General features: G+C 47.8%; 1 protein-coding gene across 1 annotated transcript in view; it reads left to right on the top strand.

Annotated features, from left to right (window-relative positions):
- Positions 1 to 15,185, top strand: part of ITGA8 (integrin subunit alpha 8) — a 721,129-nt gene that overhangs the window by 582,699 nt on the left and 123,245 nt on the right. Inside the window, exon 26 of the mRNA XM_086941818.1 lies at positions 11,817 to 11,942. Coding sequence (XP_086797944.1) covers positions 11,817 to 11,942 — 126 coding nt within the window. The remainder of the gene's footprint in view (positions 1 to 11,816; positions 11,943 to 15,185) is intronic.

Below are 15,185 nucleotides of genomic sequence, written 5' to 3'. Positions count from 1 at the left end.
CATTTGAATAAGCCTGCTATCCAGGCCTGGGCAGCCGAGGAAATCCAATGTAAATTATAGGCCTCCAAGGCCTAGAGTCTCTCAACTCCAGCCGCAGGTAATTAGTTGAGGCCTTATGAGTGCAGGTTTTGCACCCATCTGGGTGAGGCAGGCCACACCTACCTGCCAATGCCACGCTGCACTACTCTGCCGGACTCCTCACCAGTAGCCTGCAATGCTGCAGGAGGAAAACGTACCAGGCCTTTGGTTCAGGTCTCTACCTCCCAGCAACGTCTGCTCAATCCGTAACTGTGCTCCTAACAATTTGTGGCAGAAGAGACTGCAATTTTGTGTACCTTATACATTGCGGCAGTAAACAATAGCCTACTTTGACAGTGTGTATTTCTTCTATGTCTATGACTGCCTCACACCTGCTATAAAAATAGAGAAGGTCCTCCTCACTCGGTCTGAGGGATTCAGCAATATGGCTCAATGGCATGGTCCAGTGCATCCATGCACCCACTGCAGAGCAGGTGCATGGGGTAATTAAACATTCTATTATTTATTTCCTATTTTTCGTAGACAACACGACCCGAGGTGTCCTCGGCATGATTAATGGTGGCGTCAAAGTATTGCACAGGGGTCTCCAACAGTGGCACTCTCCATATTTCTACCTAGCACCATTGCAACCCAGGCTCAAAAAACACACATGCGCCTAAGAGAACTGTTCCTTAAGCAGGTAATTGGTGCCGGCTTCTTTGTGAAGTTGGTTTTGTGGCACTTTCAATCATGATGGACAGCGAAGATGCCCCACATCATTACATGCCCATCTTGGGAGAACCCCAAAAGCCCAGGGGTCTACAAAGCTGGTATCTGGGGCAGCACCAGCTGGCATGAGTAGGTGCAGTAGCAGAGAGAGAGCGGCTTTGAGGTGTAGAGTAGGGAGAAGCGGAACTAAGTGGAATTTATAGGCAACTCAACGGAATTCCGCATAGTGCAACTCCACGATCTCCACCCACTCTTAATAACAACTATAATAATATAAAAAAGACAAAGTAGCACCTGCTGTAAATCATAAGGATATTTCAAGTCACTGAGGAGTTCCATAACCATATAGAGGACTGAGGCCGAAGGCCAAGTTCCTTGAAAAGGTTATGGAACTCTGAGGTGACTTGCAATATTCTTATCATGTTTGGCAAGGGTACTTTATCCCATATAATACATGATCACGCCATCACCTTTCCCACAAACTACTTAAAACCTTGGTCTGTAGCTCTTTTATATGAAAGAGAGAGCATGTTTGCAAATATCAAGAATAAAAATAGACCCTCTAGTGGAAAATTAAACACATCAAACACCTAGTAAATACTTTTGGGAAAAAGATGTTAGAACCAGTTCAATACAAAGTCAGTTTTTAAAAAAAGAGCTGCAGTAGCTCAGAGTACGGAAAATTCGTACTTTTCTATAATTATCTAAGGCATGCAAAGAATAAACATTCTAAACACCATAGAAAAACAAAAGCTAAAAAAATCGAGAACAAATGAAAAGCAATGTATAATTTTTGTTGCTTTAAATAGTTGCACCATGACCTGATTTGCCTTACACCTGTCTCTGGCATCACGTATTGTGACATCAGAATTCGAAGGTAATAACTTACTGGATGGGTGTGTCACAAGTCATTGACTATATAAGGGATAAAGTACTCCATGCTGTACCTTATAAGGATGTTGTAAGTAACCATGTATTTCCATAACCATGTAGAGGAATGAGGAATGAGGCCAAAGGCAAAGTTCCTTTATAAAGTTATGGAGCTCCAAGGTGACTTGCAATATTTTTATCATGTATGGCATGGAGTACTTTGTCACATATAATACATGGTCACACCATCACTTTTCCCACAAACCACTTAAAACTTTGGTGCACAGCTCTTTCATATGAAGGAGCAAGCATGTTTTTAAACATAAATATCTGAAAGAGACATGTTAGTGATAGATTCCTTACCTTAGAATTACCCCCAGGGGTCAGACTGGATCCGGAACGTTTTTGTCAGCAGTACCCCTGGGCATCGGAAGGTGGCGTTGTGCAGCTTCGCGTTCGTCATAGGTGTCGTGATCGCCAGGATGACGTCGTGTTAGCTACTTAGACGGCGCACTCGCGCGCTGACGTCAGTTCTTTCTTTTTCTGTGCCAGCAAGTGCAGATCTGGAGAGAGCGGTAACCCCAGTCAATTTTTGATTGAGTTTTTTGGGACTTTTGTCTCTGACTTTTTCGAGTCTTGACTCCTGGTGTATAGGGATGCCAAGTTTCAAGTCTTGCGAGGTTTGTCCCTGCATGATGTCGGTGACGGACCCGCACCGCGAGTGTCTCTACTGCCTGGGGCACAAACAGAACCCCACATCGAGCCCCGACTGCCAGGCCATGGCTCCAAAACCTTTGCGGGAGCGGTCCCAAAAGTTGCTTGAGGCCTGGGATTCGGCTCCTCGCAGTTCAAGGTCCCGGTCCCGTGGAAGGTCAAGGGACCTGTTGCGGAGCCGCCACCATCCTTCGACAAAGTCTTGGCAGTCGTGGTCAGGTAGGACCAAGCTCTTCGCCTTCCCCTAGTCTATCGCACAACACGGTTCAGAGTGCTGGTAGTGTCTCCCCCGCAGCACCGGCAGAGCTTACGCAGTCGTCGCCAGTCTACCCACCCTTTCTGGGTCCGTTGGCGACTCCAGCTACAGGAGTTTCTGTCAGCCATGGCCCGCCTCTGTGGCCCATTGGGCCCCGCCAGTGCACCTTCGGGCCCGCGGTTTCAACTGGGGGTCCTCGCCCTTCTTCTGTGGCGGTTCCACCCCCAACGTTGTTGACAGCTCTGGCCTCGGCACTCCGACACCCCCATGGATCCATGCATGGATCCCAGCCGATGTCGGTTCACCTCGTACAATCTCCACCGACATCGACGTCCACGGCACCGCCACCGGTGTTGGCCGGCTCCCCGGCCAATGTCGTCCCTGGCTTCCACCCCGACATGGGGACGTGCCGGACTGATGTCGATCGCCGCCGATTCCGACGCTGATGGGGAATTTTTATCCCTATCTCCATCCTCCTCCATTTGCCCACCTGCCCACCAAGTTATGGAGGATGGGGAGGACTGGGAGGGGTCTGAAGACCCTCTTGCAGCCCAATGCCAGTTAGACCCGGACTGGGCAGAGGATTTGGGGGATGCCGGTGATCTGGATTTCTCACCGGAACCGTGGCTATAGAGGAGGGTGGTACTTATTCAGTGGTGCTGCGTAGGGCAGCAGAGGCTCTCCACCTCGAGCTCCCTACTGTGGCCATCAGGACTACCCTCCTTACAGAAGTGCTTTGGCCGGCGGCTTCCTCTGCGGAGCCGCTGCTGCCCTTTAATGATGCACTTTCAGACGTCCTTTAAGGCACCTGGTCCAGGCCCAACACAGGGGCTCCTGTGAATAGGAACGTGGCCAGCGATATCGCCCAGCTCCGGGCGACCCCATTTTACTCTCCCGACACCCTACCCCTGAGAGCTTGGTTATCCAAGCCTCTGTGTCCCCAAGTGCATTCCCTTCCGTACCTCTGGACAGGTAATCCAAGAAACGGGAGCAGTTTGGGAAGAAGATTTTCTCTTCCGCCAGTTCAGGGCTGCGGTCTGTGAACACCGCATGCGTCTTGGGCAGTTATTACCACTCTGTGTGGTATACGGTGGTGCAGGTGCTGCCTCGGTGTCCGGAGGAGGCCCGGACAGTGCTCTCCCAAGCTATTGCTGAGGGGAGAGATGCAGCCAAGTTCACAATTCGTTGTGGCCTTCACACCGCTGACTCACTGGGCAGAGCAATTTCCACGACAGTGGCGCTACGCTATCACGCCTGGCTGAGAACAAGGCAGATAGTGCATTGGAGTGCTTTAAGGACTCGCGAGCTACGGCCAAGTCCTTTGGCCTTTCGGTCACGTGCACTCCTTGGGCATCTGCTTTTCGCTCCTTTCGTGGCCAAGGAAGGGGCACCCAAACACGTTTGTTTCAAAGCCACAGGCCTGTGCAGCAACAGTCTCAGCGCAGCCGCGGATGTGGGACCTGCCATGGTGGGTCATGTGGCCAGCAGGTGGGTCAGTCCACCACCTCCCCTGCCACCACTGCCTCCAAACCTTCCTAGTCCGGTGTTTCAGGTCCACCCCACGCCAGTGGGCGGCAGGATTTGCCATCACCTCCCCCACTGGCGCACCATCACTACGGAAAGGTGGGTTTTACAGATTGTCCGAAGGGGATACTCCCTCCCCTTCGAGACCACCCCTCCATACATGCCACCTCAGTACCACCACATGTTGGGGGATCACTTGGAACTTCTCCAGCAGGAAGTTGCGGCACTCTTGGCCAAGGGGGCCAGTGAGCGCGGTTGTTACTCCAACTACTTTCTGGTTCCAAAGAAGCACAAGGACCTCCGTCCTATCTTAGACCATTGGAACGTCAATTGCTTCCTCCAGAAGGAGAAGTTCAAGATGCTCACACTTGCTCAGGTCTTGTCTGCCCTAGACCCACAAGAATGGATGGTAGCGTTGGACTTGCAGGATGCTTATTTTCATATCCCCATCCTGCAGGCCCACCAGCGTTACCAGCAGTTCACCGTAGGCCACGAGCACTTACAGTTCACCATGCTCCCTTTTGGCCTTACCAGCGTGTCTCAAATGGAAGGTAGTGCAGGTGTTCCCAGACAACACCACCACCATGTGGTACTGCAACAAGCAAGGCGGGTGGGGTTGTGGACCCTATGTCAGGAGGCTCTGCGTCTCTGGTCATGGCTGGAACGTCATGGCATTTCCTTGGTGGTTCCACACTTGGCAGGTTCTTTGAACGCCAGGGCGGATTAACTCAGACGCAAGTGCATGATGGATCAGGAATGGCATCTTTACTCGGAGGTGGCGCAAGGTCTCTCTCAACAGTGGGGATAGTCTTGGTTAGATCTATTTGCCACCGAAGAGAACGCACAATGTCAGCAGTTCTGCACGTTGGAATTTCCAAGGCGGCACTCGTTCGGCGGTGCTTTCCGTCATGAGTGGAGTTGCGGTCTGTTGTACGCCTTTCCGCCTATACCACTTCTACCCAGAGTGCTAAAGAAGATCAGGCGTGACTAGGCCCAAGTCATTCTTGTGGCCCCGGACTGGGCTCGAAGAGTTTGGTAACCGACCTACTCAGTATGAGAGTGGATCCCCGATCCAACTGCCTCTTCTAGAGGATCTTCTGTCGCAGCAGCAGGGGACGGTCCTCTGCCCGAACCTCTCCAGCCTCCACCTCATTGCGTGGAGATTGAGCGGTGACAGTTGATTCCATTTGACTTGCCTCCTGACGTCTGTGATATCATTCTGGCAGCCAGGCGTCCCTTTACTAAATTGGTATACGCCTGTAGTTGGAACAAATTTGTGGCATAGTGCACAGCAAAGGCTGTAGATCCCCTTTCTGCCCCTCTTTCAGAAGTCCTTTTGTTCATTCTTTTTTTGGCCTGGCAGCTCTCTGCTCTGGACACTATTAAGGGCTACCTTTCTGCAATTTCAGCCTTTCTCAGGCTCCCTGATCAGCCTTCTCTTTAGAAGTCCCCTTTCGTAAGTAGATTTCTCAAAGGCATTATTCACCTTTTCCCTCCTATTCCGTTTGTGATGCCGCAGTGGGACTTGAATCTGGTTCTTACTTATTTGATGTGGGCTCCTTTTGAGCGGCTTCACACTTCTCCTCTTTGTTTACTGACTTTAAAGACTGTTTTCCTGGTTGCCATCACCTCCGCTAGGCCAATGAGTGAGCTCCAGGCTCTTTCCTGTAAACCTCCTTTTCTGTCTGTTCATCTGGACAAGGTTGTGCTCCGCACTCGTCCTTCCTTCTTGCCAAAGGTTGTTACTGCATTCCTCAGGGGAAAACTATCACCTTGCCCACTTTCTTTCCGCCTCCGCACCCTTCCAGAGAGGAAGAGAGGCTCCACCGTCTGGACCCAAAACGTGCGCTCTCATTTTACCTAAACCGCACACAACGGTTCCGGGTGGATGACCAGCTCTTTGTTGGCTACGTAGGCGCCAAGAAAGGCCGGGCTGTACACAAGGGGCTATCTCCCAATGGGTCGTCTTGTGTATAAAAGCCTGTTATTTTCTGGCTAAAAAGGAACCTCCGGTGGGGCTGCGCGCCCAATCTACCAGGGCGTCAGCAGCTACTACTGCATTGGGACTTGGTGTCCCCCTCGAAGACATCTGTCAGGCAGCCACGTGGGCCTCGCTGCACACTTTTACTAAGCATTATTGCCATGACAGCCAAGTCCAGAGAGATGGCTTCTTTGGCCGTTCTGTTCTTCGTGACTTTCTGGTGTGATCTTGGTTTGCAGACCCACCACTGGGGTTGGTATTGCTGGGGTATCTATTCTAAGGTAAGGAATCTATCACTAATGTGTCTCTTTCAGATGCACAGGTTACTTACCTACGGGAACAATATATCTGTAAGAGACATTAGTTAGTGATAGAATCCTTACCGCCCCACCCATCCTCCCCATTCTGCAAACTAATTTCTAGGGTTAAGGTCATCCCTTCAGGGCCCTAGATTCAATGCACTAGTGGTGAATATTTTGCATGGCTCTGCATTCCTGGCACGGAAAGTCGTGTACAGAACTGACATCAGCACGCGAGGGTGGGGTCTAAGTAGCTGCCGCAAAGTCATCCATGCGATCTCGACACCTACGACAGACGCGGAGCCCCACAACACCAGCTTTCGACGCGCAGGGGTACTGTTGATGAAAACTTTCCGGATCCAGTCTGATGCCTGGGGGTAATTCTAAGATAAGGAATCTATCACTAACTAATGTCTCTTACAGATATATCATTACGGAAGGTAAGTAACTTGTGCAATTAATAAAAACCTCAAGTGCAAAATGATACACATCAAAAACCAGTTATATATTTGTTGCAAACTGATATTATAAACAGCTCAATACAAACCTGTTAAAAAAAAGCTGCAGTAGCGCTCAGAATGTGTAGAAACATGCAAAAAGATATTAGTTTTTCTCTAACTATCTAAGGAATGCCAAAAATAAACATGTTTTCTCTGCTTGTCATTGTAAGCTAGAAACATAGAGTAGGATAATGAAAAGTAACATTCCATTTTCCTTGCTTTATACAGCTGTTTCATTTATGCTCCATGACCTGACCTGCCTTTCAACTCAACTGCTAGCTCTGGCAGCAGGAATTGTGACACCGGAACGCGACTGTAATAACTTATAATAGTCGAGTTCTTATTTTTTTCTTTATAATTAGCCACTGGGTGTATCACAAGTCGCTAATTGTAAAGAAATTAGAGCCTGGCCTTTATACAGGGTTTACAGAATCCCATGTATTATAAGTAAATAAGAGACAGGCATTTATACAGTGATTGCAGAATCCCATGTATTATAAACATATTATGCTGTGAATTAACTTGTCAGTTAATCAATAATTACTTAAAAAATGCAGATAATATTACATAGCATACATGTAGTCCAATAAAAAAAATCTCTCTAAAATCAACAATGCAAGCTGTACTGCCATGGAGGAATACAAGATCCAGAATGGCTCTATTTTTGAACACCTCACTTTCAATAAATGTTGTTTTGGTGGTAGGTCATCCTCCATAAAGACATACCAGCTCTGAAACTGACTCTAGAAGAAAAGAAGCATAACAGCAACAACCTTATACTTAGCAGGGCTGTAAAGACCTGGTTGTTTATTGAAACAGCAGCAACTAGACTGAACCTACAAGAAGTACTGAGCTGTATATGCAAGACGCAATTCTATCCCTCACACTCCTTGTCAGAAAGTGCCCCTTGTGCATGGTTACACCCCACATTTTTTCTTGGTGTGCCCTGGGTCCCTGCCAATCAGGTTATCAGGGCCTGTGTTCTTTCCCAAAGCTATATCCTTGTACACCCAATTGGCACGCACCTCTTTGGCCAAAGGTATAGTGCCCATGTGAAAAGTTCCATGAGTACCAGGGGTACTGAGACCAGGGAAGGCCCTTAATGGCTGCAGCACCAATTATGCCACCCTTAGAGGCCCTGCGCCCTAACACCCACACACTGCCATTTCAGGCTCCGTGTTTTGGTGCAGAGAAAAGTGATGAGTCAACATGGCACACATTCCTGTGTGCCATGCCTGCAACCCACTGCCTGGGGCCTCAGTAAGTCACCCCTCTAGCAGGGTGCACTAGCCCACAGATGAGGGTACAGTTGGATGAGCACTGTACCCCTACATTGTCTAAATCCATTCTTAGACATTGTAAGTGCAGCAAAGCCTTAAAGAGTATAATGTCTCGGAGTTAGTCATTACGAACTCCACAGCTCCATAATGGCTTTACTGATCTTGGATTCCAGGGTGGATCGGGAGGCTTGGATACCCAGGAGAATGTCAGGGTGCCCTCCAGTAAACGGGGCAGGGGTGCCTCAGAAACGCTCTGCCGAGAGGCTGAAGGCGGGCCAATCCTGGATTGTGTGAATGATGGAGTGGGACCTCCCTTCCCCATGGTAACCAGAGAGACAAGGCAGGCTGCAGCAAACTATATGCCAATAGGTGAGACACCTGTGTGCCAGGGGCGACAGCGAAATAGGCCAGGACTGAACTCATGATGCACTTGCATAGGGTAGCCCAACCTGGCAGTATGAGCAATCATAGACCCCACAAGCACCTGCCGGAATCCCGCAAATATAAGTGGGGGGTGCCCCAGCACACAACCTTGGCATTACTACCGTAGTTCGGCAGGCCCCACCAGTATCAGCGCAGACACAGTTTGCAAGATGTTGCCATAACGGTAGCAACTGCTACCATCAAGAGCAGTGGGTGGGGGTATCCAGCAATGCGCCATAAAACGTAACAGAGAAGGATCCCTCCTATCCCTGGAAGCCCCTAGCCACAGGAGATAATCAGGCTCTTTGTCAGAAAGCAGCCCTCCCACCATCATCAGGGCTACCCACAAGCTCTTAGCAGGTACGAGCGGCGCGCTGCACAGCCCATGTGGCGCAAAGCCATGCATGGAGGGGCGATGGAGGAACAGTGCTGTACCTTCAGTCTGGAAGGCAGCAGCGGGGAGAGTCTCAACAGGTATCGGTCCTCCTCATGCTCATCACCCCTGTGACTTGAAGGGAGTGCCTAGGCCGGGTCACTCCGAAGTTGGCAGCGGCCGCCACACGGGCCATTAATATGGAGTGGCTTAGCTGGCTCCCTTAGTGGCCTTTCTGCCCCCAGGCAGGTAACAAAAGGAAGGCCACCAGTATCAAGGGGGTAAGAGGGATGCTAGTGGTACCCAGGGGTCAAGATCAACAGTACCAGCATCCAGAGTGTCGCAGATTCACCTCCGGGGAGCATGAGCTCACGGAGGGGCGGCTGCCATCTTAGCCAGTCAGGCCACGCCCCCCAAGTAACTCGTTTCTTAACAACAAAGAGTGTAGACACTATTTTATCTTTAAAATAGTTTCAGCCTCACAAGTTTAAGAAAGCGTTACATAAGTAACAGTGCTGCACTATACAATACACTAAAATGTTTATGACTAGTAATAGCAAAGAGGAAATGTCTCAAACAAAGTGAGTACCTCAGTACGGTCTCCATTTTGCCTTGGGTCTTAAACAAATTTTTCTGACTTTTAGGGGTCACATAATTCAGAAATTGCTGGCTAACATACCCTTCCTTTTTGAGGCATATCTTTTCTTGACCATGTTTCTGAGTTAAATCTCCCTCCTATTTTGCACGACCTTGTTCTTAGTTGTTACGATTTACTTGTCATTTAGGAGAGATTTAAAAACCCACCTGTTTTCAAAAGCGTACTAATTCACCCAGCAGCCCGATACAATAATCAGTCTAAAGCGCTGCGAGGCCTCCGGGTGGTTATGCGCTATATAAATGGAATTTTTCATTTCATTTCATTTCATTTCATTTTCATTTCATTTCATTTCATTTCATTTCATTTTCATTTCATTTCATTTCACTTGCACCAATGTGACTTTCTGTCTTTACCAGGTGTTCATATTCTCTTTTGGTGCCGAAACATTTCGTCATGGTTTCCTTTTTAAGCCTTTGTACTAATGATACTAGTGTTCAGATGTAATAATGTCAATGCATTGTATTTTTTTAAGAGGTGCTCCGGCAGTTCAAAGGAAGTTGAACTTAAACCGCATTTTCCGGCTTTTGTAATGCTGACCGAGTCATTCAAAGTTGTTCACTTCGACAAATTGAATTAGGGCTTTTTTTTCTTTCCTATCATGGTTTTCTTATATTTTGCTCTAAGTTGAAACTGACCTTTAAGTTGCCCTTAAGAAAAAAGATTTTTAAAAATTGTTATTTTGGAGAAGAGGGGAGAAGATAAATAACACTTGTGTATCTCTTGTATCTTCTGTATTCAGAGGCTAGGAGAATCCAAATATTATGATGTTACTGAAAATTTGAAAAAATTTGGGGATTATATTTTGATTGATTGTATATATGATTTTGTAAACCAAAGAAGGAATGTTAACTAATGTCTGTACTTTCTGGCTGATTTGTTATATGCCTTGATTTTTTCTAAATATGCCTTTTTGTCATGAATTAATGAATTCACCGAGGACTTCAATAAAAAAAATTTTTAAAAAGATGTTACTGTGGCAAGTGGTACAGAGAGAAACCAGAAGGGTCATGTGATGCTGTTTTTTTTGTATATGTTGCTATTTCCCCCAATCTGCAGCTGTACAAACAGTACATTTCTGCATTGGGGAAAGGCAGCCGATCCGTGCAATTGTTCTTTTTTTCTTGTTCTTTTTAATGCATAGGAAAACATGTTTCACCACGGAGAAACCCTTTCCCCTACACCGAGGGTTAGGGAGTGTTCTGTTCCCTATCCCAGCTTGGCAGTGGATTTACTCCAGACCTCTGCTGAAGCAACTCTCTGCCCACTTCCAAAGTGAGAAAGCATCAGAGTAGTTTGTGAATGGCCACAAACACACAAGTTTGTGGTCAGTGACAAGCCCTCAATGTATAATTTGCTTTCACCACCCACTTTCACCTCTAGCATGGGGTTATGACTTTGTGGTTGCACTGCCATGGCGTACAGCTTCTCTAAAGCATGTCCTTTACGCTTCTTTGCTTTAGTTTTCGTATTTTTGACAGGTGTAAATGAAGAAGTAAACATATGTTATCTGTAAACATAAAGATGCAAACATATGTTAGCTCTAAACATGCAGCTACGACTAAAACGGGATTTAACAGAGCTCACAGATTGGTAAAATACATTTAGAGTTTCAAAGGGGATGCAGCTATTTTTTATTTAGCTTGCAGCTATTTTTTAGCTTCTTCTGTTTAGAGGGAGCAAAGCTTGAATGTGCCTCCTTAGAGCTGACATTAAAGCTCAGATTTTAGTGGTTCCTACACTTCTAGCATTGCAGAGAACACAGATGAACTTACTGTGAACCATGAACATGGCTATTATGTTTTTTATTCAGATATATCACCTTCCTTCCTACTACCACAGAGACAATATTCATACTGTGAAGACATACACATCGTTTTCTGATGCAGCTAAAGTCATTATAGTCCAGGAAGCTAGGGGAAGTAAAACAGATATGGTTTAGTGACTGTGCCCAGCATGGGCTGCTGGGTAAATAATTGATCCTTGTCAGTGCAATACACAGAACTGGACAGAGTCCTGCTGTGCTGCCTAAGAGAAAATTGATGGGACAGAAGAGGAAGTATATGCAGGCTTTTTATAGTAATGCACAAACAATGGAAATGGAAAGTTCGAGACCCAGGGGAGGAGTAAAATAAAATCTGGTTTAGTAATTCCTGCTGGCTCATTATTTTTCACATTTTTGTCGTATTCACAGATGACAGCTACAGAGGATACTCCCGAATTCCCTGCCTTTTTGAAAAACTCTACTGTTGCCCATGCCGTGAGTAGGAGGGATGTCACTGTGGTAGAGTCTATACGGCACAACTACGCCAAAATACTGGTGAGTACAAGTACTTGTCATGGATGGTCATAAATTCACCTGCACATGAGGAGTGTTGACAGGCCATATGTTTCCCAGTCTTCCGCTTATGCTTGTACATTACTCCATGATGGGAAGCCTCATGATAACCAAAGCCTTGTTGTTTCTGATACTTTCTACTTCGTACGTTTCTTGACAACTCATAGTTGATGTGATATTAGGACCTAATTTGCAAAGCTTGCTGGAATCCAGAACTTCTTTTGTTCTATGCATGGCATTTCGTTATCCAGGGGTATTCATATTACTCCCACTAAAATTTTATGCATGAAGAAATTTAGAATTTTAACCTTGAAAATGATTGGTCAACAAATTAGGCTAGGGCAGTTTACTTGTGTACAACGCAGTGTGCAGCCGTTAATCGCCACTAACGTTTCTTCCCTGCAGTGAATCCTGTTTATACACTTGTTGTTAGACCTGAGCCAATTTGCACAACCTGATCAGAAAATAACCGCACAGAGCCAATTTGCACAAGGGTTTACAAATAGACCTGTTGGATTACTCTAGCCATACATCTATTTTTAACAGTTGTGATGATAACCAGGACAGTATTCTTTTCTTTAGTTGATCTAGGGGCATGAATAGCATAGTTATTACTAAACAGCAGCAGTCCGTCCGGAGGGGCTGAGGGGCCATGCCCCAACCTTTTTCCTGGCAAGCAGAGCCTGTCAGTCTGAACAAAGGTCAGTCTGGCAGACAATCTTCTTGTTCAGGTCAGGCTACCAGGGACATGTCGCGCAAAATGCACATGCTCATGGCTGGCTGAGCCGCATTTTGCCAGGCTGAGGATTTCACAGCCCTGTGGATGTTACCTACTCACCCTGGCTAAAGTGCCTCAAGGCCTTCCCCCTCATGTTGAAGGGGAGCATTCCCGATTGCCTCGGAACTTGGCAACAGTTTTAAGCCCTGAATGCCCAGAGTTGAGTGTCAATCAGTTACACCGCACCATAGAGTGGGTCGGTGTCAGCCATCTCACTGACCCTATCCCAATCTGGGACGAGTGAGGGACAGGTGCCTTCCCTCATTGGCTGACCTCAGGACAGCCAATGATGGAAGGCGGCAGTGCAGCCACGGCCTGTGCAGCTAAGAGCGGTGGGGCTGGGTGAGGGGGGGGGGTAACGACGGACGATGACAAGGGGAAATTAATTATTTATTTATTTTTCCCTCGTCATCATCTGTCGAAACCCCCCCATCCCCCACTTGGCCCCACCGCCCTATCCTGCATGGACCGCGGCTGCAGCAGTGCTCAACTCTCCTGGGACCTCTGAGGTTTTCCTATCCGGGAGCTGCAGGACTAGTAAGGTTTAGGTTTTTGAATGTTTGGCTTGTGGGTGCGTGTGCATATCAATGTATTAATTTGTTGTGAGTGTTATGAATGGGTGTGGAGTGTGCGTGTGTGCTTGTGTGAATGCATGGGTGTAAGTGAGTACGTGAGTGTGTATGTGTGCCCTCCGCCACTCGCTCAATGGTTAAAATTACCCACCACTCCTGTTATTGAAGTATTTACTATCAGCCACATTTAGCCACAATCAGCTCAATGAGATACCAGCCTCACACGTGTAAGGTGGTAATATTTAAAATAATTTTATCATTAGATTATTCCTTCTTGGTTTCCTTGTCTTCCTCAAATATTTCTAATTCTGCATTGACACTTCCTCTATGATATAGATTAAGTTACCAGCATAATCCTGTATTTTAGGATATTTACAGGAACATAGCCTGAGTAGCTTCCAAGATTGTATACAGTAGTATTACTGCTCAGGGATCCAGTCAACAGTGCTAGTTATTGGCTCTTAAATGTCTTATGTCTTATGGGCCTTAACCAGAAGCCAGTGCACATGCAGAAAGCAAGAGGCCAGAAATATCAATATGCGGACAACTTCAATAAATCCAAATATGCAAAAAAGCCAGATGTTATTACACAAAGCACAAAAATAATCTACAGATTTCTCTTCCCCATGCACCTTGATAATAACAGTGTACAAATATGTTCTTGAAACAATTGCTTGTCAAATTGCGTTGAGTTTGGGGAGTCTGTTTAATGTGTCTCCCTCCTCCCCTATTTAATGGTGGCCGCTGCAAGTCCAAGCGAGCAGGACCCCTGACCTTTGGCAAGGATACTGCTCTCCCAGGCATGCAGCTCCACCTGGAATGCCTCTGTCTCCTGCACCCCGCTGACCCTGGTTTGAGGCCTGCTCCTGCTCTGCCTCGCATCTCAGCCTGCTTCTCCTCCTCTTGTCCATTGTCCTCTGTATTTTTTTTGCCTTGTTGCTCACTGTTTTTTGTGCCTTTGCTCTTGTCATGTGCCCCTTGCCCGTTTTCGCTGCCCAATCTTCCCACCTTTTTTCCCCACCGCTGCTGCACCCACAGCCCCTCCCCCGCTGGTTTCCGCTTCCCAGCTGCGTCTCCCTCCCTTCTCCCCTATTTAATGGCGGCCACGCCACTGGCGCGCTGATGGCGCACCAAAGGGAAGACCATCTGCGCCTGTCCGGGACATGACCGCGACCTGCACCAGAAACCCTGGCCCATCCACCACTACGACTCAACGGCCCTCCTCGCACTCATCTCCGGAAGGAGCATTAACTGCCAGCTGTCCACGCCAAACACCACCCACAGCCAGTTCTCCTGCTGCCACTGCCACCAGTCCTTCACCACCCTCTGCACCTCCATGGGCACCACCCCCACGTCGGACGCCGGCATCACCGAAGCCATGAAATGCATCCTCCTCAACGTGCACAGACACGCCATAGATATCTGGGACCTCCTCGACACACTCTTGCCAGACGTAATCTACTTCACAGAAACCTGGACAAACGACCCCTCCGCCCCCGACATCGCCACTGCCATCCCGGACGAATTCAAGATCCATTGGAGGGACCGCCTAACTGCCCAGGAGGAGGACTCGCCATCGCACACAAGAGCTCCCTTCTACTCTCCACCTCCACCATGAATGACTCCTTCTCCACCACCGAACACTTCCACTTCCAGATCCAGACCAGCCCTAGAACCATACTTTGCGGCACCCTCATTCTCCACTGCCACTGCTGATCTCATTCCACCCCATGCCATCACCTCCATGGACTACGTACACATCGGAGACCTGAACTTCAACCCCGACAACCCCAGTGACCCCAACTCCACCACCCTCCTAAGCAACCATGCCAACATCGGACTGAAACCACTCGTCACCGCGCCTACCAACAAGGC

Source organism: Lissotriton vulgaris, chromosome 10 (assembly GCF_964263255.1).
Source record: "Lissotriton vulgaris chromosome 10, aLisVul1.2, whole genome shotgun sequence".
NCBI classification, from domain to species: Eukaryota; Metazoa; Chordata; class Amphibia; order Caudata; family Salamandridae; genus Lissotriton; species Lissotriton vulgaris.
This window is presented reverse-complemented; position numbering and strand designations above follow the sequence as displayed.